Genomic DNA, 26961 nt, shown 5'->3' with positions numbered 1-26961 from the left:
TGTCTGAACTCGAGGGTGGCTTTCTCTCAGAGGTGCTTGCAGCGATTACCAGGACACTGAGACGCAGGGCCTCTTAGGGTAGGACTGAGGAGCAGCCATAGCTGCTTGCTCCGCCCTGTTGATTCCCTGAGACCCCGCCCCACCCAAGCTGTGCGCAGAAGCTTTTGCATAAGAAAGGCCTGGCCCTTTGCAATCTGAAAATTACCTAACAAACTGCAGCTGGTTCAGAGAGACCCAGAACTTCCAAAAGAAGGCCCAAGGCCCCACAGCAGCTTGCATTGCTTCACACCTGGGCCTCATCTGGGCACCTCCAAACCTCAAACAAAGAAGAGGAATCTGCAGATCTCTCCATAGCTCCTGCTGGGTAGCCTCAGGCAGAGGCTAAATTAGCACCTCCTTAGAGATCCAAGAGCCAGTGTACCCAGTGGTCAGAGTGGGACCACCCAGATTACAGCTCCTCAGATCCATAAGGGACACACTCAGGGGCAGACTCAGTGAGCACCAAAGCCCCACTGAAGCAAGTCTTTCCCCAGAAGGGTGTCTTCAGCACAGAAGTTCTCCCACTGTAGACACAGCTGATTCTCACAGCCCATTGGCCTGGAGGTCAATTCCTCCCAGTGATACCTACAACAATCAAAGCTTAACTACAACAAGACTGTGCACAAAGCCCACAAAGGGGTGCACCAAGAGTGTCCACCTCAGGTAATTGGGGAGGCTGCGCCACTGGGCCCTATAGGACACCTAGCACACAAAGCCACTCTACCAACGCAGGGAAGCATAAAAAATGCAGAGACAAAGAAACAGGTCGCAAATGACAGAAATGGAGGAAAGCAAATGACTGGATATAGAGTTTAAAACCACGGTTATAAGGTTTTTCAAGAATTTTCTAGAAACTGCGATAAATTTAGTGAGACCCTGGAGGATATGAAAAAGGACCAACTAGAAATTAAGCATACACTGACTGAAATAAAGAATAATATACAGAGATCCAACAGCAGACTAGAGGATCGCAATAATCAAGTCAAAGATTTGAAATATGAAGAAGCAAAAAGCACCCAACCGGAAAAGCAAAATGAAAAAAGAATCCAAAAATACGAAGATAGTGTAAGGAGCCTCTGGGGCAACTTCAGCCGTACCAACATCCGAATTATAGGGGTGCCAGAAGAAGAGAGAGAGCAAAATATTGAAAACCTATTTGAAGAAATAATGACAGAAAACTCCCCCTACCTGGTGAAAGAAATAGACTTACAAGTCCAGGAAGCACAGAGAACCCCAAACAAAAGGAATCCAAAGAGGACCACACCAAGACACATCATAATTAAAATGCCAAGAGCAAAAGACAAAGAGAGAATCTTAAAAGCAGCAAGAGAAAAACAGTCAATTACCTACAAGAAGTATCCATACGACTATCAGTTGATTTCTCAACAGAAACTATGCAGGCCAGATGGGAGTGGCAAGAAATATTCAAAGTGATGAATACCAAGAACCTACAACCAAGATTACTTTATCCAACAAAGCTATCATTCAGAATTGAAGGTCAGATAAAGAGCTTCACAGATAAGGAAAAGCTAAAGGTGTTCATCACCACCAAACCAGTATTATATGAAATGCTTTAAGAAGAGGAAGTAGAAGAAAAAGGTAAAGATACAAATTATGAACAACAAATACACATCTATCAACAAGTGAATAAATAATCTGATGAACAGAGTAAACTAGTGAATATAATAGAATCAGGGACATAGAAAGGAAGTGGACTGACTATTTCCTTGGGGTTGGGGGGGAAGGATGTGTAGGGGGTGCGCGAAGAGACTGGACAAAAATGGTAAGGGCAGAGGGTGGGGTGGGAACTGGGTGGAGGGGAGCTATGGGGGGAAAAAAGAGGAACAACTGTAATAATCTGAACAATAAAGATTTAATTAAAAAAAAATAATATTGTACTTCCTCATTCTCTACTTTGACTTGTATTTATCTTGGCATATTATTCCACTTCACTTAAGATTACTTTTGTATTTTCATTATTATCTCTTTTTAAAACATTTTTATTGATTGATTTTAAAGAGAGAGGAAGGGGAGGAGAAAAAGAGGTAGAGAGAAAGAGAAACATGGATTTGTTATTCCACTTATCCATGCATTCGTTGGTTGATTCTTGTATGTGCTCTAACCAGGGATTGAACCCAAAACCTTGGCGTATTGGGACAACACTCTACCAACTGAACTACCCAACCAGGACTATTTTACTATATTTTTGCAAAGTGGTTTCTGATATTTTTAATTTTAAACTTATTCATTATAAGTTGGTATATACATCTGACTGCTTCATTATGTCATACGTTGTCCCCAAATATTTATATGCTGAAATACATATTTAAAAAAATAAATTACTGTCTTTTTTATTTCTTCTTTATAAATCAGTTAGAACATTGTATTTTCCTGAATTTTTTTGTGTGTGGGTAGGTTATATCATCTATGAATTGCACTTCAGGTTAGTAGAGGAGGCATTATAAAATATATGTGATTAAAAAGTGGAGATTTCGTCTAATAGGACTAAGACCCACTGATTCATCATGTAAAGAAAGCATGATAGTCCTTAAGCACTATATATACCCTTTCCTGCAAAGTCTTCTTGTTAATCAGCAGCCTGGATGTCTTGTCACATACATGGATAGAGTAAGTTTTCAAGTATGCTTTTCATCCATGTCTTTCATTCCTCATTTTAATAATCTACATATATCTTTTCGCTTTCTTCAACTTTGCAGCAGGAGGTTCAGCTCATCTCGTGATATTCATACATTTGAGATTCTTAGCAGTGTTTTCTATAGGAAAAGATTATAAGATTTGCAGAATAATAATTATTTTCTCTTACTAGTTATAAACAAACTAGAGGCCCGGTGCACAAAAATTTGTGCACTCGGGGTGTAGGGGGTAGGGGGGTCCCTCAGCCCGGTCTGTGCCCTCTCACAGTCTGGGACCCCTCGGGAGATAATGACATGCTGGCTTAGGCCCACTCCCGGGTGGCAGAGGGCAAGCCCAATCCCTAGGTGCCTGTCCCGCAGACCCTGGTCGGGCTCAGAGCAGGGCTGATTGGGGAGTTGGGGCGCCGCCCCCTGTCATGCACAGAGCAGGGCAGATCAGGAGGTTGCGATGCCACCCTCAGTCACACTCAGGGTAGGGCCGATTGGGGGGTTGGGGCACCGCCCCCTGTCACACTCAAGGCAGGGTTGATGGGGTTGCGGCGCCACCCCCTGTCACGCACAGAGCAGGGCGGATCAGGGGGTTGTGGTGCCACCCCTGTCACATACAGAGCTGGCCGATCAGGGGGTTGGGGCGCTGCACCCTGTCACACACAGAGCAGGGCCCATCAGGGGGGTTGGGGCTCCGTACCCTGTCACACACAGAGCAGGGCCGATCAGGGGGTTGGGGAGCTCACCCCTGTCACGCACAGAGCAGGGCCGATCAGGGGTTTGGGGAGCTCTCCCCTGTCACGCACAGAGCAGGGCCGATCAGGGGGTTGGGGAGCTCCCCCCTGTCATGCACAGAGCAGGGCCAATCAGGAGGTTGTGATGCCACCCTCAGTCACACTCAGGGTAGGGCCCATTGGGGGGTTGGGGTGCCGCCCCCTGTCACACTCAAGGCATGGTCGATGGGGAGGTTGGGGCGCCACCCTGTCACCCACAGAGCAAGGCTGATCAGGGGGTTGGGGCACTACTACCTGTCACACTCAGGGCAGGGCCGATGGGGAGGTTGCGGCTCCACCCTGTCACACACAGCAGGGCCCATGGGGGAGTTGGGGGGCCGCACCCTGTCACAGACAGAGCAGGGCCGATCAGGGGGTTGGGGAGCTCCCCCCTATCAGGCACAGAGCAGGGCCGATCAGGGGGTTGGGGCGCCTTCCCCTGTCACAAATAGAGCAGGGCGGATAGGGAGGTTGTGGCCCCACCACCTGTCACACACAGAGCCGCAGGGCGATCAGGGGGTTTGGGCGCTGCCCCCTGTCACGCTGCTCCAGGGGCCAGGAGGCCTCGCGGCTCCGCTGATCCCGGTGCTGGGAGGCATATTACCCTTTTACTATATAGGATAGAGGCCTGTTGCACGGGTGGGGGCCGGCTGGTTTGCCCTGAAGGGTGTCCTGGATCAGGGTGGGAGTCCCGCTTGATTGCCTGGCCAGCCTGGATGAGGTGATGATGGCTGTTTGCATCTGGTCACACCCCCTTCAGGGTGGGGGTCCCCACTGGGGTGCCTGGCCAGTCTGGGTGAGGGGCTGAGGGCCGTTTTCAGGCTGGCGGGTGACTGAAGCTCCCAACCGCTCCTTTTTTCCTTTTTTTTTTTTATTGGATTTATGGCTGTCACTGGAGCTGAGAGCTGGCTTTAGCTGTGAGACCTCGCTGCTGAAAGCAGGTTTCTGGCTTTGTTTACTTTCTGTATTTGAAACTTTGTTGCGACTCCAGCTCTGAGATCCCGGCTGACTGAAAACTGGTTTCTGGGGTTTTGTTTAGCTTCTATATTTGTAACAATATTTCTTAGCAGCTCAGAGCCCAGCAGCGGCAGGCGGGGAACATTGGAGTCCTCCGTCACTGAAGCAAGCAAGCCTCCTGTTCATGTCAGTAGCCTGGCTGCCGGCCGCCATCTTGGCTGGCAGTTAATTTGCATATCGCTCTGATTAGCCAATGGGAAGGGTAGCAGATGTACGGCTAATTAGCATGTTTCTCTTTTATTAGATAGGATTCATGCAGCCTGATATTTTAATTTAAGCTTTCCCCACCATGCTCCCCCAAAAATACAACTTAGTGAAATATTGTAGTCTCCCCTTGTCCGCAGGGGATGATCCCCAGTAGGTGCCTGAAACTAAGATAGTACCAAACCCTATATAGACTGTTTTTTCCTATACATACCTACCTTTTCATGTAAAGGAAGCTTTTTATGGCTTCTCTTTGGCATATTTGAATTACCGGCAACACTACTCTGGTGCTTTGGAGCCATTATTAAGTAAAATAAGGGTTATTTGAACACAAGCACTTTGATATCACAATAGTTAATCTGATAGCCCAGATCACTACTAAGTAATGGATAGGTAGCATATACAGTGTGAAAACGCCAGACAAAGGGATGATTGACGTCCTGTGCAGAACAGAGTGGGATAGATTTCATCACACTGCTCTGAACAGTGCACAATTTAAAACTTATTAATTACTTCTGGATTTTTCCTTCTAATACTTTCAGACTGCAGTTGATTATGGGTAATTGAAACCATGGATAAGGGGGGACTACTGTAATAGTTTTTGAGCTGTCTTATCAAGCATGTTTTAGATAAGTTAAGTCTTGTCAAATTGTGGCCTCTGTAGATAATAAAATTAATAATGTACAAGGAAATACTATGACAGAAAAACCAATAGAGTAGATATAAAACCTAGGTTCTTGATTCTAGACATCACTTACAACCTTGGGCAAGTTGTGCAGTCTCTCTCAGCCTTGGTTTTCGGGTCTGCATGTAGAGATATCTGTCCTGCCTATCTACCAGGGTAATTGTTAGGGTCAAACAACACAAAGACTGCTAGAGAAATGTAATTCTACAATGCACTACAATAGCTGAGAAGTCTTATCATTTAGAAAAGCTTTGGTCATTAAATCAGTCTTATAGAAGGCTTCAAATTATTTCTTTACCACCACCACCAGGGTTAAAGCAATGCCCTATATAGGAGTAATTAGAAGGGGATTTAGAAGAACCTAATTGGCTCATTGGATGGCCATTGAGATGAAGAGATAGCATTCTCATCCCAGGCACTGGAATTAAAAAATAACAGGGAAGACAGATGCCAGAAGTACTGGCAGGACTTGGAAACCAGTTGGACTTGGGGTTGAGAGGAAGGAAAGAATAGTTGCACCTGAAAGATTGGAGGTCGGTGTGCTTACCACTGAGGCATGCCGTGTTTGAACTGCTGCTGGTACAGCTGGATGGAGATTTCAAAGGCAGTTTGGAATGTGGGCCTGGAGCTCAAAGAGATGTAGAGTTAGAGATTAAACCAGGAACATCCCTGTAATGAGGTCATGAAATGAGACAAGATAGGAATGAAGGGTGGAGCTTTGTAGAATGAATGTCTATGTTGAAGGGCCTGCCAGGCAAAAGGTGCCAACAAAGGCTTTTCTGACCTTGTGTTCTCTAGTCTGTGACAGTTCTGTTCTGTAGAATGTGAGACATGAGAGATATATACTTACTGCTCTTATAACTTTACATATTATAAAAGAGTCCTTGACATCTGACTACTGGGTGAGATTTGCTTCTTTGGAAATCTTCCATAGATAAACTAAAAATGAACAAACAAAAAACTGAACAAGAATTTGCATTTTGTTAAATAGCCCCTATCCAAGTTGAAAAATGGAATGTTTGTTTTTCAAATTTAATACTGCTGGCAGATACTGCTGTATTCTTACTGAAAGGCGAGTTTATATGAAATAAAGCTATATATTATTTTTGATCTCTGCTAATTTTCTTTTTCCCTCCTTTTTTCCTCTAGATTTTACATTGTGCAGTAGGTAAGTATAGAATTATCCCCCTTATTGTATACAATGGATTCTGCTTTTTTAAAAAGTCATCAAAGGCTGGTTTGATTCTTATTGAATATTGAAAAAAATTGAAACTTTATTATGTATAAAATTGCTTCAATTGGTATGGGTTTCAGTTTCTAAAATCATAAGTACTATTTAGATGTTATCACTGAACATTTTATTAAATGTCATAGCTATTTTGCTCTGTTACTTTAAAGAGGCCTCTCCTATCTTCTTGTTACAAGGCTCACAAAGAAAAAGTATCATATTTACAAAAATGTGACTTGGGGTCCTGGTGCTGTAGAAAGCCCTTTCTGTGATCACTTAAATGTTATATTCTCTTTTCTTACCTTTAAAATGGGAGTACTGCATATATTGCCTACCTCCCAGATGAATATTTAATGTATCTGAGAGGGATTGGAAACCAGTAAATGTAAAAGGTTATATAAATGTAAGGGATTTCTACTAAAAGCAGATACAATGTGTTTTCTTTTGGGGGGCAGGGAAGAGCCATCAAATTCTGCTCTGGAATGAGGCATAGTTTATAGTCTGCGGTGCTAAACCCCATTAATTAAATGGAAGTCAATTTTGGAAAGTTGGCAGACCCTGTGTAGTAGGCCTATAGTGGTTGCTATGTTTCCAGACTTGATTCTCAAAGGGAAGATTTGCAGTTGGGCTCATTCAGAAACACCCAAGGTCTGAAACCTCGAGACCTCTGCATCCAAGCCATTATGATTCACAAATTAAGAGGGTTCTTAATATATTCAGGGTGCCACACTTGGCGCTGAGGACTTCAGAGATGAGGAAATATACAGTTCAGGTGGACACACAACAAACTGTCCGCCATGGGTCTTGCATGGATACCTGGCCCCAGTACTTTTCAGGAAGACAAAGCATCATTATAAAGAGTTGCACCTTGGCTATTTTTCCACTAGGAGGAAAATCTACAGTCAGGGATTTCTCAAGTGATCTGCAGAATTTTATATGTATGTGTCTGTGTTTATTTTGGGGCTTGGTAGGTAGAATTCATAGCTTTCATTTAGATTCTCAGAGGGGTATATGATTGCAGAAGGTTAAGATTCACTGTTTCAGAACCTTTGAGCAATTGATTTGAAAAGGACTTGGGGACTCCTCTATCACAGGGTCCACTGTCCCAGAGAAGATTAGGGGACCTGGCCCAGGATACACAGCCAGTAAAAGGTGGAACCTCGCTTGGACCCAGACCCTTCTGAGCCAGAACCTATCTGACTGATTTGATTTTGTGGTGAATGGGCTTTAGCTAATATATAATCTCACACATATTTCCTTTTTAATCCTTTATCTATAATTTTGAGATGAGAAAAATTGTCCCTTAAATTAGTTAAATGAATTTTAAGCATAAGCTTGAAGATTGGGAGATATATTTGACCAGAAAGAGTTCTGGAACCACTGCAGGCCTTCTCTAAATTCTGAACCCTGTGCCACCATTCTCCCCAACTCAGCCTTCAGCTGCCCAGAAAGCTCTTAGATGCGTATGTTTTCTCAGCACGTGTACTATTATAGTTAATAGTTCATTGTATTAGTGTTCACATTCCCTTTGTCTTAGAATATATTCTCATATCTCTTTATCAAATTTCTCCCCCTGCAAATAATGTTTCTGACAAGAATTTTTATTCATTCATATGAAGAACATCATTGAATGCCCAGCAGGTGGGTGCCAGACACCATGTTGTTGGGCAGAGGTAAGCAGGCACAGGCTTAGGTTCAGGAAACTTGCAGTCAGCCCCTCTGTGGTCCTTTTGCAGAAGGCATTCCACAGACCAGCATCCGTGTCACACTCTGCTCTGATGGTTTGTTCACAGTAGATGCTTAAAAATTCCTTCCTATTCCTCAAAGACCTTGTTCTGTCAGCAACTCTATCTCCTGTATCATCACCCTTTGTCATCTACCTTTTCCTTCTCAGCTCACAAAATGCTCGGTGTTCCATTATAAAAATAATTTTTAACCTAACCTCTAACCCTACGTTACTCCTTTACAGCTATATAATTCCTCTTCAGAAATTTTACATAGTTTATGGTAGACTTTTTCTACTTCCTCACTCCCAGTTATACTTTAACCATATAGTCAAGCTCTGTCCTCATTGTCTTATTAAAATTGCCCTCTGGTCTAAGATCAGCAGCCGTACCCTAACCGGTTTGGCTCAGTGGATAGAGCATCGGCCTGCGGACTGAAGGGTCCCAGGTTCGATTCCGGTCAAGGGCATGTACCTGGGTTGCGGGCACATCCCCAATAGGGAGTGTGCAGGAGGCAGCTGATCGATGTTTCTCTCTCATCGATGTTTCTAACTCTGCCCTCTCCCTTCCTCTCTGTAAAAATTCAATAAAATATATTTTAAAAAAAGAAAAAAAAAGAAAAGAAAGTCAGCAGCCGTTTCTGCTAAATTCCAAGGACACATGGAACTCTCTGGACTTCTGAACTACATTGGGCCCCATTGATGACTCCCTCTGTGAGATCCTGCTCCCTTAGCTTTCATTATAAAGAGCCCTCCTGGCTTTTCTTGTCCTCTATGGTTCTTTTCTTTGGGGCCTTTATTGCTCTCCTTGCCCCTAAATTGTAGGTGTTCCCAGGGTCTGACCTAGCTCATTGCTCTCCTGACTGAACACACCCTTTGTAGTGATTAATTCCCTTCTCATGGTATGAGATACTTAGGACATCTGCTTCTCTAACTCTAAGCACACCTGACACCTGCACTTCAGACTCTAAACTCATCTGGGTACCTATTCTTTTTTTTTTTTTAATATATTTTATTGATTTTTTACAGAGAGGAAGAGAGAGAGATAGAGAGTTAGAAACATCGATGAGAGAAACATCGATCAGCTGCCTCCAGCACATCTCCTACTGGGGATGTGCCCGCAACCCAGGTACATGCCCTTGACCGGAATCGAACCTGGGACCTTTCAGTCCGCAGGCCGACGCTCTATCCACTGAGCCAAACCGGTTTTGGCTGGATACCTATTCTTGAATGCATACCTCCTTCTCAATGCAAATCAGACTCCCAAACTTGTTCTGCCTCCCATATTGTCAGGGGTACCATCAGTCACCAGCCATTCAATCACTCTTCGTAGATCTAGTGCTCATCAGCGGTGCCTCTTTCTCAAGTACCCACACTTCTATAACCTGGTTATCAAGTCTTATTGATTCTGTCTCCTAAATCTCAGATTGTCCTGTTTATTTTATCCCTACTCAGGATCTCAGTATATCTCATCTGAAGTCCTGTATGGGCCTCTGAACTTCTAGCCAGGGGTGGGCAAACTTTTTGACTCGAGGGCCACAATGGGTTCTTAAACTGGACCGGAGGGCCGGAACAAAAGCATGGATGGAGTGTTTGTGTGAACTAATATAAATTCAAAGTAAACATCATTACATAAAAGGGTACGGTCTTTTTTTTTTTTTTTTAGTTTTATTCATTTCCAATGGGCCGGATCCGGCCCGCGGGCCGTAGTTTGCCCATGGCTGTTCTAGGCTTATAATATTAACTAGAGGCCTGGTGCACAAAATTCATGCATGGGGTGGGGGGGGGTTGCCCTCAGCCCGGCCTGCACCCTCTCCAATCTGGGACCCCTCGGCAGTTGGACATCCCTCTCGCAATCTGGGACTGCTGGCTCCTAACTGCTCTCCTGCCTGCCTGTCCGATTACCCCTAACCGCTTCCGTCTGCCGGCCTGATCGCCCACAACTGCCCTCCCCTGCCACGACTCACCTCCTCTGCTGGGACCAGCCTCTTCCATGCTGTGCAGAGCCGCAGGACTCCCAGGCCTCATGGTGTAGCAGCCGCCAGGCCCTGCCTCCGCTGTGTGCACAGCCATCTTGTGACGGCTATCTTGTGACAATGTGAGGGCGTGACGCCATCTAGGCTATTATTAGTATAGATAATAATAAGAGCTACCATTTATTGAACATTTACTATGTTCCAGTGCTTTACATTCAATGTCTCATTTACTTCCCATTTTACAGTTGACAAGACAGACTTAGAAGGTTTTATATCTTGCTGAAGTTCATACAGCTAATAAGCTCTATAGCCAGGAGTTACACCCACAGCTCTGTGTCTCCAAGTCCATGCTTCAGACAAACCTTGAGGGGTTTAGTTAAAGGATAATTCTGAGCATGTCACTTTCCTTCTTAAAATACTTCACTGGTTTAAACATCAGGATTTGTTTCTGCCACCCTCCCCACCCTTGCCTGTGACAATTTCCTGCCTCCTGCTCCATGCTCCAGCAACCCTGACCTTCTTGTGGGTCCTCCCATTACATGCACTACTTCCTGCTTCTACCTAGAATGAACAGCCCACCCCCTGCAGCTGGCAACTGTTTGCTACTCTTCCACTCCCGCCCCCATAAACTCCCCTACCACCCACTGGCTAGATTAGATATCATTCTTCACTTTTTCTGTAACATCTTACACCTCACTCTTTATTATATTTTCCACAGTGTATTATGGTTTGACACTGTAGTTGTATCTACCAACACCACTAAATTTTTTGAGAATGAGAACTTTCTTAAGGGTTTCTATATCCAAATACCTAACATGGCACCTAATAATAATAATATAGGGTGACTATTATTCATTAGTAGGGACTCAGTGAAGATTTGATCATGCTCTTATCAAATTCTGGTGAAAATTTCCAGAACTTATTCCAAAATGTTTTCATTTAAAAACATTAGTGAGAATAATAATAGACTGTTTCTAACATTAGCCTAAGGCAGTGATTTTCAAACTTTTTCATCTCAAGGCACACATAAACTAATTACTAAAATTCTGTGGCACACCAGCAATATATATATATATATTGCCTATCTGACAAAAAATATAGGTGTAATTTTTATTCATTCACACTGAACAGCTATTGTCATTTTTTTATTTGACAGTCTAAGGCAGCCGTGGGCAAACTACGGCCCGCTGGCCGGATCCGGCCCGTTTGAAATGAATAAAAACTAAAAAAAAAAAAGACCGTACCCTTTTATGTAATGATGTTTACTTTGAATTTATATTAGTTCACACAAACACTCCATCCATGCTTTTGTTCCGGCCCTCCGGTCCAGTTTAAGAACCCATTGTGGCCCTCAAGTCAAAAAGTTTGCCCACCCCTGATCTAAGGGAAAAGAGGTCAGTGCCCCTGACTAAATAGTCAGGTATTGCACGTTCCAAAAGTTATTGTAGCACACCAGTGTACTGGCCGTGGCTCACTGGTTGAAAATTGCTAGCCTAAGGTAATGCTTTATATTTTACTCATACAACTTAAGTTTATTTTGGGAATAATGGTTTATTTTCCTGTGGCTTTCTGAAAGTTTTCACTGTGACAACTTGGTCTTTTGGAAACTTGCTATAGAGTCTGGAGATGTTTTTCCTTTAGTTGCTGTTCAGTGAAAAGTCTGGTCTTCAGTCAGACCCGGATTGTTTACTAGCTGTGTGACTTCTAGGCAGTAATCCGGCTTTTGTGTGCCTTCATTTCTTCACGAATAAAGGGGGGATAATAATACTTATCTCGTAGGATGTTGTAAAAATGAAATGGGACAATGCATGAAAAGCAATACAAAGTGATGTTGAAACAAGGTGATGTTGAAAACTGCCCAATAGAATGGTAGTGTAACTAACTAAAGCAGTGTCATGTTATAGAATGTTAAAAGTTTTATTCTGTCCCTAACGTAATGTCTAATATTTCTATAAATGTAATTTTTACAAATTCTTATTCTTCTTAAATTACCATTACAATGTAATTCAGGGCCACTTATTCTTAGGATGAGTTGCAGTTGCTGCTTGGTCATGGTTGTGACAATGCAACTTGGCAAAAATAGCCTCTAGAAATAGTAACTAAAATTCCATCTGAGAGGAATTTTTGTGAGGAAGTCAAGCCTCTGCCCTTGTGAATAGGTTCCCATGCCTCAACTTCGTCAAAGTAGGTTGATAGTTCTTCATTGATAATGTAAGGGCAAGATTTCTCAAATGCTATGGTTGCATCCCTCAACCTAAGATTTGTAATGCTTTATGCAATAGTTCTCTTTTTGGAAATGGGAATTTTTCTTTTTTTTTTTTTAGAAACCTACTTTGAGACATGTCTTTCACAAGAATATAAAGAAGAGTTGTGCTTTCTTTATTCATGAGGAACAGTTTGTATTGAAAGAAGTATAATCTATTTTTTCATGTTGTCTTCAAGATTATTGTATTGTGGAAGAACCATGTGGAATAAGAGGTGGTTTTCAGGTAACATTGTTGGGATGGAAATTAGAGGTAGGAGGACTGGAGCTAAAGATATTCTTGGCAAGATGTGACATTGTGCATGTGTTGAACTTTCTTGTTGGAAATTACAGTGTCAATATAAATAACTGGAAGTTCTCTTTTGATTGAAAACTGTAGAACAGATATCTGAATAGGAGCTCAGTCATAGCCAGCTTTAGTCATAGTCATGTCTAAAGTTGAGTATTAGCACTTTGATTTCATCAACAGACAAGGGACAAAGGCCTTTCACTTGGATAGCCTGGATTTGTGGTTTCAAATATTTGCTATCTGTGCCAGCTTGCACTCCTCTCTCAAACTGATGACACCTTTTATTTAATTATTTTTTGCAGGTACATTTTAAGAAATTCAGTCACCTTAATATTAGTAGGCAGCATGTGCGTCAGGCTGGTTTTCACACAGGTGCTAGCAAATAGTGCCAGGAAGGAAGGAGAGCAGCTGCTGTGAGACAAGCCCCAGAAGACCCATCTCCTACCAGCAATGTTTTCCCTCCCACCAATTCGATTGAACTAAATCCTCTGTAAACTGCAACATCCCCTTCCCCGCACCCCGCTCTGAGAGGGCCAAGCTTTTGTCAGTCATTTGCAGTGTGTTACTGTACAGGAACTGCTGTCACTTACTAAAACCAGACACACAGCCCTCCATGTTTTAGCAGAAAAGAGCTCGGAAGGGAGGCTTCCCGAGGGAAGGTTAATGCCTCTGGATTTACCCCCTGGAATCCTGCTTTCACCCCTTGCCCAGCCCTCGGGTACCTGAGCACAAAAATATAACTGCTTTCTTTGAACAAAAACTGCTTTCTCAAAAATACAAACAGTATAAAGATAGTCATATTCCCAAAGTATGAGTTCCTGGTCCTGGGAGCTAACTCCCTTTTTGTTGCTGGAAGCTGACGTTGCTGGCTCTCTTCTCTCCTGTTCGTAGCATGCTCAACTCTGGGGATCCCCTTCCTCAAGCCCGCTCACAAATGTGAATAAAAAACATTTCTGATTCAGATTCAGACATTGCTTTCTGCCTGGGGCAGTAAAGGCAGGAGGAAGGGAGATGCCTTTGAGCTGGGAAAGTGGACCTAATCTTTCCCAGCAGGCCAGCCTGTCTCCACTGTTGAGGGGCTTCTAAGGCTCACTCCTGAAGAGGCCTGGGTGGTTAGAGACCTGGGTACAAGGTTGCCAAAGTCAACCTTCACCTCCTTGCAATTCCACCCTTGTCATTTGATCAGTAGTACTTTGGTTTTCCAATCCTGACACCAGAGCTCTGTATCAAGACCATGTGACCATAATCTCCCTAATCAGTCAGACCCTTCAGATCAGCCTGGCTCCGTCTCCGTCTGCCTTAGCTCTTTGTTCACTGTGTTGCTTCCTGATCAAATTGTACCTCCTCCCTTCTAGACAGGGAGAGAAGAGGAAGGATAGTTTTAGCACCTGCATCTTCCCCTGATATCCAGAGCTTCAGCTCCATCCTCTGAATACAGCTCGCCTTTTTATAACACCATAATTTTGTATGTATAATTTCCTTTGCATGGAATGCTCAGCTCTGTTAATTGTTTCCTGCTCTGTGTGAATGTGCAGAGATGAAGGGAAGGGATAAATACGACATGCTTATTACAAGCCCAATGTGCCTAAGCAGGGAAGGTGGGAGACACACTCAGCTCATGCAAGTCACATGGCACCTAGCAAGCACTCAGTAAGCTGTAGCAGCTCTTCCACTGATGATTACTGGATAAAACATAACACCTGAGGGTTTCTGTGCCCACTTAGAGTTCAGAAGGGAAAGCCATGAAGGGAGCCTGGACCAGGGAATTTTACCCTGGGCCTTCCTTGCAGGTTTGAATGGGAACCTGTTATTGAGCTATTTAAAAAGTTTATAAACAAGATAATATTTGCTGTGCAATCCATCAGGAACCAAGCTAAGGCAAAAACTACTAGTTTTGTGACAAGTCAGACATCCTGTGGGCCTTAGTTGTCCATCCTTTGAGGGTTGGACTAGGTAGTAGATGGTCTCTAGCATTCCTTTCAGCTGGATGTTCTGAAATTCCATGAAACTGTTAACTATGCTATCACTTCAGAGACGAATGTCAGTTCAGTAGTAATATAAAAGCAGGATATGCTAAGTGATTAAATGAGTATTAGGACACTTGTTTTGAGTACAGTAGTTTTAGTACATTTTTTCCTTGCAATGCATTTTAAAAGCCAAAGCAGAATTGGGATGGGAGATAGAGCACACACATATATCGACACATTTTTTATAGCATACATTTGCCCACTATCATCACTAGATGGCACCCTTGTATTAGTAAGATTTTTTTTCTCTTGGAAATTACAGAATTTAAGGAAGAATTCTAATAAAAACAGGCAGTAACGAATAATAGCGAAAACTGAGGAGTAAGTTAGCCAGAGAAAAGAGAAATGGATGTTTTCTTATCACTGTCTGATTTCTTAATGATTAATGTTTGAGGTAATGAAAACCTGGAACTTTCCACATTGTCCCAAAGGAGATTATCTTATAAGTATTTCTTAATGATTGGGTATAAGGTATATTTAAAATTAAAATGAGATTAATTTTTAATTTTCAGTTAACTTTTTTTTCTTTAAATATATTTTATTGATCTTTTACAGAGAGGAAGAACTGGTCGAGGAGACAATTTGCATACTACACTTTTATTATATAGGATATGTTTCCACTGATTTTTAAAATTTTAATAACAGTTCCTATCTCAGTATGTTCTTTCAGTTAGAAGCTTGCATTTAGGATTCATCCATGTCTTTGAAAGCTTGATAGCTTATTCCTTTTTATTTTGGAATATTTCATTGTATGTATGTACCAGTTTACATTTACCCATTGTGAAGGACCTCTTGGTTGCTTCCAATTTGGGATGATTATGAATAAAGATGCTGTAAGTATTTGTGTGCTGGTTTTGTGTGGACAAAAAAATATGCATTTTTAAATCAGTTGAGTGTATACCTAGTAGCACAATTGTTGGATTGTATAGTAAGATTATGTTTAGCTTTGTAAAAAACTGCCAAACTGTCTTCCATAGTGGCAGTACCACTTCGCATTCCCATCAGCAATGAATGAGAGTTCCTTTTGCTTCACTTCTTTGTCCCAATTGATATATTGGAATTTATTCTAACATGTGTAGTAGTGGTATCCTTTGTTTTAATTTTCATTTCTTGAATGACATATGATGTTGCACATATTTTTGTGTTCTTATTTGCCATCTGTATCTTCTTTGGTGAGGTAGCTTCAGACCTTTGGTTCAGGTCTTTTCCCATTTTTTAATTGGGCTATTTTCTTTAGATTTAATAATTCTTTTTTTTTTTTTTAATATATATTTTATTGATTTTTTACAGAGAGGAAGGGAGAGAGATAGAGAGTTAGAAACATCGATGAGAGAGAAACATCGATCAGCTGCCTCCTGCACATCTCCTACTGGGGATATGCCCGCAACCCAGGTACATGCCCTTGACCGGAATCGAACCTGGGACCTTTCAGTCCGCAGGCCGACGCTCTATCCACTGAGCCAAACCGGTTTCGGCAGATTTAATAATTCTTACCATATTTTAGATACAAACCTTCTATGAGATATGTGTTTAGCAAATATTTTTTCCCAGTCTGTGACTTGCCTTTTTATTCTCTTAATAGTATTTTTCACAAAACACAAGTTTTTTAATTTTAATAAAGTCCAACTTAATTGATATTATCTTTCATGCATTGTACTTTTGGTGTTGTATCTAAAAATTTATTACCCAACGTCACAAAAATTAAATTTTCTCGTGTATTTTTTTTCCAGAATTTTATAGTTTAGCATTTTACAGATATGTCTATGATCCATGATGTCTGGGTTCATTTTTATTTTTATTTTTTGCATGTGGACATCTAATTGTTCTGCCACCATTTATTGAAAAGACTATCCTATCTCTGTGCATTTGTCATTTATCAGTTGATTGTATTTGTGTTGGTCTATTTCTGGGCTCTCTATTTTATTCTGTTGGTCTGTATGTCTATTATTTTGCCAGTACCACACTGTCTTGCTTATAGTGTCTTGAAATGTGGTAGTATTAAGTCCTCCAACTTCGTGTTTTTTTTTTCTTCAGTTTTGTGCAGGTTTTTATCTTTCCATATAAACTTTAGAACCAGTTCATTAAAATCTGCAAAATAGTTTTCTGGGATTTTGATTGAGATTGTGTTGAATCTTTGGGTCAAATTGGGAAGAATTGACATCTTCACAATAGAGTCTTTTAATTCACAAACATGGAATAGCTCTCCATATATTTAGCTCTTTGATTTTTTTCATCACTGTTTTTGCAGCTTTCCACATACAAATCCTGTTTTCTTAGGTTTATACCTAAGTATTTCTTTTTTAAATATTGTTATAGTTTTTTTTAAATTTCAAATTCCAGCTATTCATTGCTACTCTAGGAAGGCAATTGACTCATATATTGACTTAGTATCTGCAACCTTGTTTTACTTGTTTATTATTTCCAGGAGTATTTTTGTATATTCTTTGGGATTTTTATTATAGACATTAATATCGGCTCTTAGTTTTATTGATCTTTTCAGTTGTTTAGTCTCTATTTTATTTATTTCTGCTCTGTTCTTTATTATTTCCTTTCTTCTGCTAACTTGGGGTTTAGTTTGATCCTCTCTTTCTAGTTCCATGAAGTATAAAGTATTTATTTGAGGTTTTCTTTCATTATATAAGTGTTATTGCTATAAGCTTCCCCTGAGATCTGTTTATGCTGCATCCCATAAGTTTTGGTATGTTGTGTTTGTTTCTATTTTCATTTGTCTCAATATATTTGTTAATTTCTACTTTGATTTCTAATTTTCCAAGTTTACTCCAGTTACTGGTTTCTAATTCCATGCCATTGTGGTCAGATAAAATACTTGATGTAATTTTACTCTTCTTACATTTTTAACATTTGTTTTGTGGCCAAACATGTGATCTATTCAGGATAATGTTTTGTGTGTGCTTGAAAAGACTGTATATACTTATGATGTTGGATGGAATGTTCTGTATGTGTATGTTAGATTCATTTGGTCTCTAATGTTTGCTGTTTCTTTATTGATTATCTGTCAGGATGATCTATGCATTGTTGAAAGTGGGATATTGAAGTCCCCTACATTTGTATTATTGACTAGTTCTCCCTTCAGCTCTGTTAATATTTGCTTTATATATGTAGGTGCTCTGATGTTGGGGGCATATATATTTACAACTAGAGGCCCAGTGCACGGGAAGTGGGGGATCCCTCAGCCCGGACTGTACCCTCTCACAATCTGGGAGCCCTCGGGGATGTCTGACTGCAGTTTAGGCCCAATCCTGCAGGGACCCCTGGGGATCAGGCCTAAACGGGCAGTTGGATATCCCTCTCACAGTCCAGGACTGCTGGCTCCTAACTGCTTGCTTGCCTTCCTGATTGTCCCTAACCACACGCTTGCCTGCCTGATTGCCCCTAACTGCTTCTGCCTGCCTGCCTGATTGCCCCTAACCACTCACCTGCTGCCTAATCACCCCTAATCACTCGCCTGCCTGCCTGATCACCCCTAACTGCTCGCTTGCCTGCCTGATCACCCCTAACCACCTCTGCCTCAGCCCCGCCGCCACAGCTTTGTCCAGAAGGTCATTCCACTGTCTGGTCTAATTAGCATATTACACTTTTATTATTATAGATTGTTATATCTTCTTGATGAATAGACCCTTTTATCATTATATAATGATTTTCTCTGTGACACTTTTTGACCTAAAGCCTATTTTTTCTGATATAATTTAGCCACCTTTTTTCCCTCTTGGTTACCATTTGCATGGAATATCTTTTTTCTGTCTTTCACTTTTAGTGAGTCTCTTGTAGGCAGCATATAGCTGGACCTTTTTTCTTAAATTCAGCAACTCTATATCTTTTGATTGCAAATTTTAATCCATTTACGTTTTAAGTAATTATTGAGATTATTACCATTGCCATTTTGTTCTTTGCTTTCTGTTTTGTAGTTCCTTTCTTCTGTCTTCCTTTGTGATATGATATGATGATTTTTTTTTATAGAAATCTTTGATTTCTTTTGTATCTTTTGTGTATCTCCTGAACATTTTTTTCTTTGTGGTAACTATGAGGTTTACATAAAACATCTTACACTTATAACAGTCTCTTTTAAGCTGATAACCACTTAACTTTGCATACAAAAACTCTATACTTTGACTTCTTTCCCGACACTTTACTTTATTGATGTCACAGTTTATATGTTTTACATATTTTGTATCATTTAAAAATTTTTGTAGGTACGGTTATTTTTAATACTTTTATCTTTTAACTTTTATACTAGAGTTTAAAGTGATTTATGTACCACCATCACAATACTTCAGTGTTCTGAATTTTGATTATCTGTCAGGATGTTCTATGCATTGTTGAAAGTGGGATAGTGAAGTCCCCTACATTTGTATTATTGACTAGTTCTCCCTTCAGGTAAGATTATATTCTTACCTCTATAGTGAGTTTTATACTTCTATGTTTTCATGTTATTGGTGTCCCTTCATTTCAATGTGAAGTATTCCCTTTAGCATTTCTTTTAAGATATGTCTAGTGGGAATGAATCCCATAGTTTTTATTTACCAAGGAAAATCTTTATTTCACTTAAGGACAGCTTTGCCTGGTATAATATTCTTGTTTGACAGTTTTTCTTTCAACATTTTGAATATATCATCCTACTACCTCCTGGCCTTCAAGCATTCTGCTGAGAAATTTACTGCTAGTTTTATGGGGATTCCCTTGTACATGCTAAGTTGCTTTTCTCTTGCTGTTTTCAGAATTGTCTTTGACTTTTGAGAGTTTGATTAGTATATATCTCAGTGAAGATCTCTTTAAATTTAATCTCATTGGGGTTCATGGATCAGGATTTTCATTCCTTCTCCTGATTAGGGAAGTTTTCTGTCATTATTATTATTTAAAAGTATGTTTTTATTGATTTTTAGAGAGAGAGGAAGGGAGAGGGATAGAGAGAGAGAAACATTGATGAGAGATTATCAGTCGGCTGCCTCCTACACGCCCTACTGGGGATCAACCCAGGCAAGTGTCCTAACTGGGAATTTAACTGGTGACCTCTTGGTTCCTGGATCAATGCTCAACTGCTAAACCTCACCAGCTGGCATTATTTTTTAAAATAATCTTTCTACCTCTTTTTCTTTCTCTGTTCCTTTGGGATCTCCATGATGTATGTATTGGTTAACTTGATGGTGTCCCATATGCTTCCTTCATTTATTTTAACTCCTTTTTCATTTTGTTTCTCTGACCATGTAATTTCAGATAACCTGTCTTCAAGCTCGATGATTCTTCTGCTTGAGTCTGATGTTGTAATTCTCTATGGAATTTTTGAGTTCAGTCATTGTGTTATCCAGCTCCAGAATTTCTATTTGATTCTTTATTTATTTTAATCCTCACATGAGGGTATTTTTTCCATTGATTTTTAGAGAGAGGAAGGGAGGAAGGATGTGGCGGGGTAGGGGGCGGGAAGAAGAGAAAGAGAAACATTGATGTGAGAGAGACACACCAATCTGTTGCCTCCCGCATACACCTAGATGAGGCCAGGGATCAAGCATGCAACCGAGGTACCTGCCCTTGACTGGAAATTGAACCCATGACCCTTCAGTCCATGAGCTGATGCTGTAATCACTGAGCCAAACTGGCCAGGGCAAGATTAACTGAAATGTTTTGATCCTCTTTTTTTATTTTTTTTCTGATAGTACTTTTGTATAGTTGTCACTTGTTTTCATCTATTTATTGTGTGGCTAGAGTTGGAAGTTTGAGTTGGTTTATAGGATTTATATTTTGAGAAAACTTATCTGTAAATGTGGTTAAGGATAATCTCTTCATTGGATGGCTTTTTGTTTGAAAAGATCCGTAGAGATAGAAATTGTTCATTGTTTTAGCTCCTGTGTGTTTCACAGGGGTCAGAATTTCCTCCTGTCCCTGTTTTCTTCAAAATGTAGTCACCAAAAGGCACACTTCCCTTTCTTTTTTACCCATTTCTTCCCCAGAAGCAGTGCCTTTTTGAGATTGCCATTCAAATCCCACAGACAGAAGTCTATTCCCTATAGTTAGGATTCTGATTGACAAGGTGTTTCTGTACTTAGGGTAGACTGCCTCTTTCTGGGGTGATTTTAGCTCAAATAAGGCCTTGGTTCCTCTCTTCTTTCTTACATGTCTTTTTTCCAAACTTCTCACTTTCCACAAAGGTTTTTAGTGGGAGCTCCAGAGGTAGCCCTGCTGGAATTTGCTGTCTGTTTTTCTGCTTATAGGTGATTTGAGTTTGTAGCCATCTATGTCTTTTAGTTGTGCTGAGGGTGTAGGTTTTGCATGGCCTTATTTGTTAGTGTTGATCTGAATAGATTTTTGGAGGGTGTTCAGTATTCAGTTGTATAGACATATTGTGAGATTTAACCAGTGCTCAGTTTGTTGAATATGTAGGTAGTTTTCAAATGTGCAGGTTATAACTATACCTATTGCTAAATCTTTGTAGAGCTATGAATACATTCTTACAAGTAAGTCAAAGGTAATATCAAAATTTAAGGCTTTTACTAATGCATACTTACCAGTTGCCTTCAGAGAACCTCCAAACATTTATTGAGTTTCTACTGGGTGGTAGGCCCTGCACTGACTAAGAAGCACTAAGAGTACAAATATCAGCAGGCCCAATTGTGTCCTCTATTGAGAACATGGACATGAAGCACATTGTGACAAAAATTTTGCCCAAAGATTAAGTTCAAAGTATAGGAACCCAGAAGGAGAAGCAGTAGTGCTTTTGGAACCTTTTTTCAACGTAAACAAACTCACCTCTCTTTTTTCAGAATATTTTCTCAGCTTTCTTACCTTAATGGAAACCTGGCTTTCCCTGAGGACATCCTTTCCCTTGCTGCCTCTCAAGGCGGGACTATTCATTCTTATACCTACCCAATCTCTCTCCCAGCTCTATTCCTACACCTTAGGCCACCTGCACCTGTCCTTAGATTCTCTCGTGGGCTCTCTTTCTTTGTCCCTCAAATGTTGGTGTTCCCTTTAGCCTTCATTTTCTTCCCTTATACAATCTCCCTTTGTGATTTCACCATACCTTTCCTGGAGCTTCAGTATTCCCACATACTCCCTTCTGGGCCACTTCTAACTCCTGAGTTTCCATCCCAGCTTCCCAGTTGGACATCTCCACTTGGTTACTCTGCAAACACCACAAATTCAACATATACAAAACTTCACTCATCATTTTACCCCAGACATGCTCTTGCTCCTATTCTCTGGAACTCTCTGTAGCATTACCAGTTTCTACTAGTTACCTGAAAACTGGACCCATAAGCCTTGACTCCCACTTCTTTGCCTTTTCACCATGTTCCCTCTGCTTCTCTCTCTCTCTCCCTTTAGGAAACATTGTTTCTCTACCTCTATATTTTTATCCTGTCTCTTTGCTCCTGTGCCCTACTCTGAAATCTCTATATCTGTCTTTCTCTTCCTTCTTACCTTTTCTTCCTCCCATCTATTTTTCCTACCTCTTGATTTTGACTCATTTTTTTCCATTCTCCCCCCCCCACCCCCACCCCACACACACACTTCCTTCCCTATTTATCCCTCTGCATTTCCTGTTCTCAGACTCTCCTCAGCCCTCCACTGCCCAGGTATGAGTTTTGGTCATGTCCCTGCTCTTCTTCCTTTAGGGAATTTGTGTTTGCATAGACGGCTTGAAGCCAGAGTACCATTTCTAAAGTGTGGGGTAGAAGAGAGGAGAGTGGGAAGAAAGTAACAAATACTTCTAGACTAGAAGCCAGTTCAGTTTCTTCCTTTCCCTTACCTGTATTTGTCTTCTGAGCATATATGGGTCCCCAAAGGACAGCTCTGGGGTGCCTCAACAGCCACAAACAGTTACAACTTGGTGTAGGGAACACCCCCAGAAAAGCCTCAAACCTGATAAAAGGGGCCTAAGTGATCAGGAATAAGGGCTTTAAAGGAATGTCAATCAGAGAGCATCAGTCCTTCGTGTGTTCAGTGGTGGCTCTTTTTCACAGCCTTCTTGAGATTTGGTTCATCTTTACTTTTTATCACAGTTGTAGCCTTGAGAAGCATGACTAATAATTCCAGGAGGCAGTTGAGTTGAATAAAGAGTGTTTTGAACTCCTAAGTTGTTCAGTTAATGACAGCTGCTCAGAAAGGAATCAAGGATCTATAAATAATGGCAGATTAGTACCTTGAATAGATTGTCAGGAGTTAGACAGCTTGTTCTTAAAGATAGATTTTAGAGCTGAAGTATATTGTTTCTTTATTGACCCATAAGAAAAGAAAAACCAAAGGGTATGTGACAATTTAAGGCAGGAATAATTTTGTACATATATATGTCTAATATATGTTTAATTTTTGATAAAGTATGTAGGCTGGAATCTTAAACTATAATTAGCTCACTTTATTATGTTTTTGAAGGGCCATAAAGGGTATATTGTTTGCCCTTCTGCAGTGATAAAACTGGTTATTACTTCCAGAGAATAAATAGACACTCAAAATATTAATTACACAATTTATAGCTTTCTTAAATATAATTATATGTTAAAAATATGGTCCTGGTGAAAGATTCTATGATAATCTATTGATACATTAAAAATTACTCCAGCCTGGCCATTGTGGCTCAGTGGTTGAGCATTGACCCATGAACCAGGAGGTAACTGTTCAATTCCTGGTTAGGGCACAATCTCAGGTTGTGGCTTGATTCCCAATGGGAGCTGTGCAGGAAGCAGCTGATCGATGATTCCCTCTCATCATTGATGTTTCTGTCTCTCTCTCCCTCTTCCTTCCTCTCTGAAATCAATAAAAATATATTTTAAAAATAAAAAAGGCAAGCAACTATTATGATAGTTGAATACCTTAGTAAATACTGCGTTTATATCTGATAGATCTTGACCTGGCATTGATTGTTACATTCTTAGCTCAAAAAAAAAAAATGTTTTAAAAAGATATTCATGAATACCACATGTCAAACTTGCAAAAGAAAGCAGATAGAAGATTTTTGTGTGTTTGGTTTTGGACATAATATACTAGTGATTTTTTAAAAATTTTTTTTAGAAATATGAACTTTCATAGGTGATTCAAAAAATTGTGAACCAAAGGAATTGTTACAACAAATTTCCACCATATTCTTTCTTCATTTATGCCATTAGTCTTTGTGGCTGCAAAGGATAATTGAAATAGCTTCTTTTAAAAAGTGTTGCCTAGCCTGGCTGGTGTGGCTCAGCAGTTGAGCGTCAACCCAGGAACCAAGAGGTCACAGGTTCGATTCCTGGTCAGGGCACATGCCCCAGGTTTGGGGCTCAATCCCCCATCCTCAGTGGGGAGTGTGCAGGAGGCAATTGATCAGTGATTCTCTCTCATCATTTATGTTTCTATTTCTCCCTCTCCCTTCCTCTCTCTCTAAAAATCAATAAAAACATTAAAAAAAATAAAATGTGTTACCTAGTTCTGCATTCTGATATACTTTGTTCCTCTTAAGTCACCCAAATTCCCTTCACATTTTGGGTTCATCTTCTCAACTGTAAAAGAAAGAGTGTGTAAGTAGGATTACATTGTACATGTCAGGATTCTGACTACTGTGCATTAATCAAATAAGGGTTTCCTTTTCCCATATAAGAAGTCTGTCTTTCTGCCCTACCATCACTAGTGTGTGACTTCTGTCTTGGTGCATGTGACCCCATAGTTACAAGATGGCTATGATGAATTGTGTGGTATCATGTCACATTCCAGGTGGAAAGTGGCTGCACAGGCAGGGCTTTCCATAAACTCACTTTGTTTTTTTCATGATCAGAACTGTGCCACATTGCTTCCTCCAATTCTAAGGGATTCCAAAGAAGCTAGTGTTTTATTGGGGTGTACCATACCCCAAATAAGATGTGTTCTGTTAGCAAGGAATCTAAGAGAGAGAATGGCCCTGGCTGGTGCGGCTCAGTTGGTTAGAGTGCCATCTGGTGCACCGAAGGGTTTCTGTTTGATTCCCAGTCAGGGCACGTACCCAGGCTGTGGGTTCGGCCCGTTGGGGGTGGAGGTGGGGGGAGGGGGGGCGATGCAGGAGGCGGCCAATTGATGTTTCTCTTTTACATCAGTGTTTCTCTCTTCCATCCTCTCTAAAATCAATATGTAAAAAATAAAAGAGAGAGGGAGAATGCTCAGTGAATAAACAAATAGTATTGGCTGCACAAAAGATTTGAATGGTTGCTGAAGTCTCAGCCTATTGAGCAATCCATGAGTAGTACATCTACTTGGAAAAAGAAGATAGTGAGATTATAGTACTTGATGTGAATAATCAAGCTGCTTTCCATTTTTTAAGTTGGATTTGAGCAGCAAAACTATCAATTGGTATATCCGTAGGTAATATACATGGTCATGTAAATCTCAGTAATGACCTTCTACATGGTCTTCTCCTCTCAGCAAAGTCTTCATTAGAATAGGGGTATTTGAATAAATAAACTCTTACAAAAGCTATACTTGAATAAGTAAACTCTTAAAAAACTTCTCATAAGTTTTCAATGTGGCTTTTTTATTATATGTGATTTTATTTTTGCTAAAATGATTGTAAATCAGCTGTGTGAAAACAGCTACACATTAATTGTAATTGTATCTATTTTACTTTTAACAGAATTTACAATATTAAATAAAGTTATGGTGAGGTTTTTTTAAGTGAAAAGGCATTATTTTCTAAAGTAACCTTATTTTTATGTAAAAGTAACACATTGTTCAAAAGAAATTCAGCTAATACTGAAAGAAAAAGAAGGAAGTAATCTAATTAACCAGATAATAATTATTATTACCATCTTAGCTATACATTTCTTTTTTTTTTAATTAGTTAAATCTTTATTGTTCAGATTATTACATTTGTTCCTCTTTTTTCCACCCATAACTCCCCTCCACCCAGTTCCCACCCCACCCTCCTCCCTCATTCCCCACCCACTGTCCTCATCCATAGGTGCACAATTTTTGTCCAGTCTCTTCCCGCATCCCCCTCACCCCTTTCTCCCCAAGAATAGTCAGTCCACTCCCTTTCTATGCCCCTGATTCTATTATAATCACCAGTTCATTCTGTTTATCAGATTATTCACTTGATTTTCAGATTCACTTGTTGATAGATGTGTATTTATTGTTCATAATTTGTATCTTTACCTTTTTCTTCTTCTTCCTCTTCTTAAAGGATACCTTTCAGCATTTCATATAATACTGGTTTGGTGGTGATGAACTCCTCCTTTAGCTTTTCTTATCTGTGAAGCCCTTTATCTGACCTTCAGTTCTGAATGATAGCTTTGCTGGATAAAGTAATCTTGGTTGTAGGTTCTTGGCATTCATCACTTTGAATATTTCTTGCCACTCCCATCTGGCCTGCAAAGTTTCTGTTGAGAAATCAGCTGACAGTCCTATGGGTACTCCCTTGTAGGTAACTGACTGTTTTTCTCTTGCTGCTTTTAAGATTCTCTCTTTGTCTTTTGCTCTTGGCATTTTAATTATGATGTGTCTTGGTGTGGTCCTCTTTGGATTCCTTTTGTTTGGGGTTCTCTGCGCTTCCTGGACCTGTAGGTCTATTTCTTTCACCAGGTAGGGGGAGTTTTCTGTCATTATTTCTTCAAATAGGTTTTCAATATCTTGCTCTCTCTCTTTGTCTGGCACCTCTATAATTCGGATGTTGGTACGCTTGAAGCTGTCCCAGAGGCTGCTTACACTATCTTCGTATTTTTGGATTCTTTTTTCATTTTGCTTTTCCGGTTTTTTGCTTCTTCGTATTTCAAATCGTTGACTTGATTCCTGCGATCCTCTGGTCTGCTGTTGGGAGTCTGTATAATGTTCTTTATTTCAGTCAGTGTATGCTTAATTTCTAGTTGGTCCTTTATCACAACCTCGAGGGTCTCATTAGATTTCTTGTAGGTCTCATTAAGTTTATCGGCAGTTTCTAGAAAATTCTTGAAAAACCTTAAAAGTGTGGTTTTGAACTCTATATCCTGTAGTTTGCTTTCCTCCATTTCTGTCATTTGTGTCCTGTTTCTTTGTCTCGCATTTTTTATGCTTCCCTGTGTTGATAAAGTGGTTTTCTGTGCTAAGTGTCCACTAGGGCCCAGTGGTTCAGCCTCCCCAATTACCTGAGGTGGACACTCTTGGTGCACCCC

The 26961-nt window shown here is 40.5% G+C and overlaps 1 protein-coding gene across 1 annotated transcript in view; it reads left to right on the top strand.

The window, feature by feature from the left end:
* HACD2 (3-hydroxyacyl-CoA dehydratase 2) overlaps positions 1-26961 on the top strand; it is an 89479-nt gene that overhangs the window by 13761 nt on the left and 48757 nt on the right. The window contains exon 3 of the mRNA XM_036348047.1: positions 6510-6528. Within this exon, the coding sequence (XP_036203940.1) occupies positions 6510-6528 (19 nt within the window). The remainder of the gene's footprint in view (positions 1-6509; positions 6529-26961) is intronic.

The sequence above is a fragment of the Myotis myotis genome, unplaced genomic scaffold (assembly GCF_014108235.1).
Source record: "Myotis myotis isolate mMyoMyo1 unplaced genomic scaffold, mMyoMyo1.p scaffold_m19_p_2, whole genome shotgun sequence".
In the NCBI taxonomy this organism is placed as follows: Eukaryota; Metazoa; Chordata; class Mammalia; order Chiroptera; family Vespertilionidae; genus Myotis; species Myotis myotis.
This window is presented reverse-complemented; position numbering and strand designations above follow the sequence as displayed.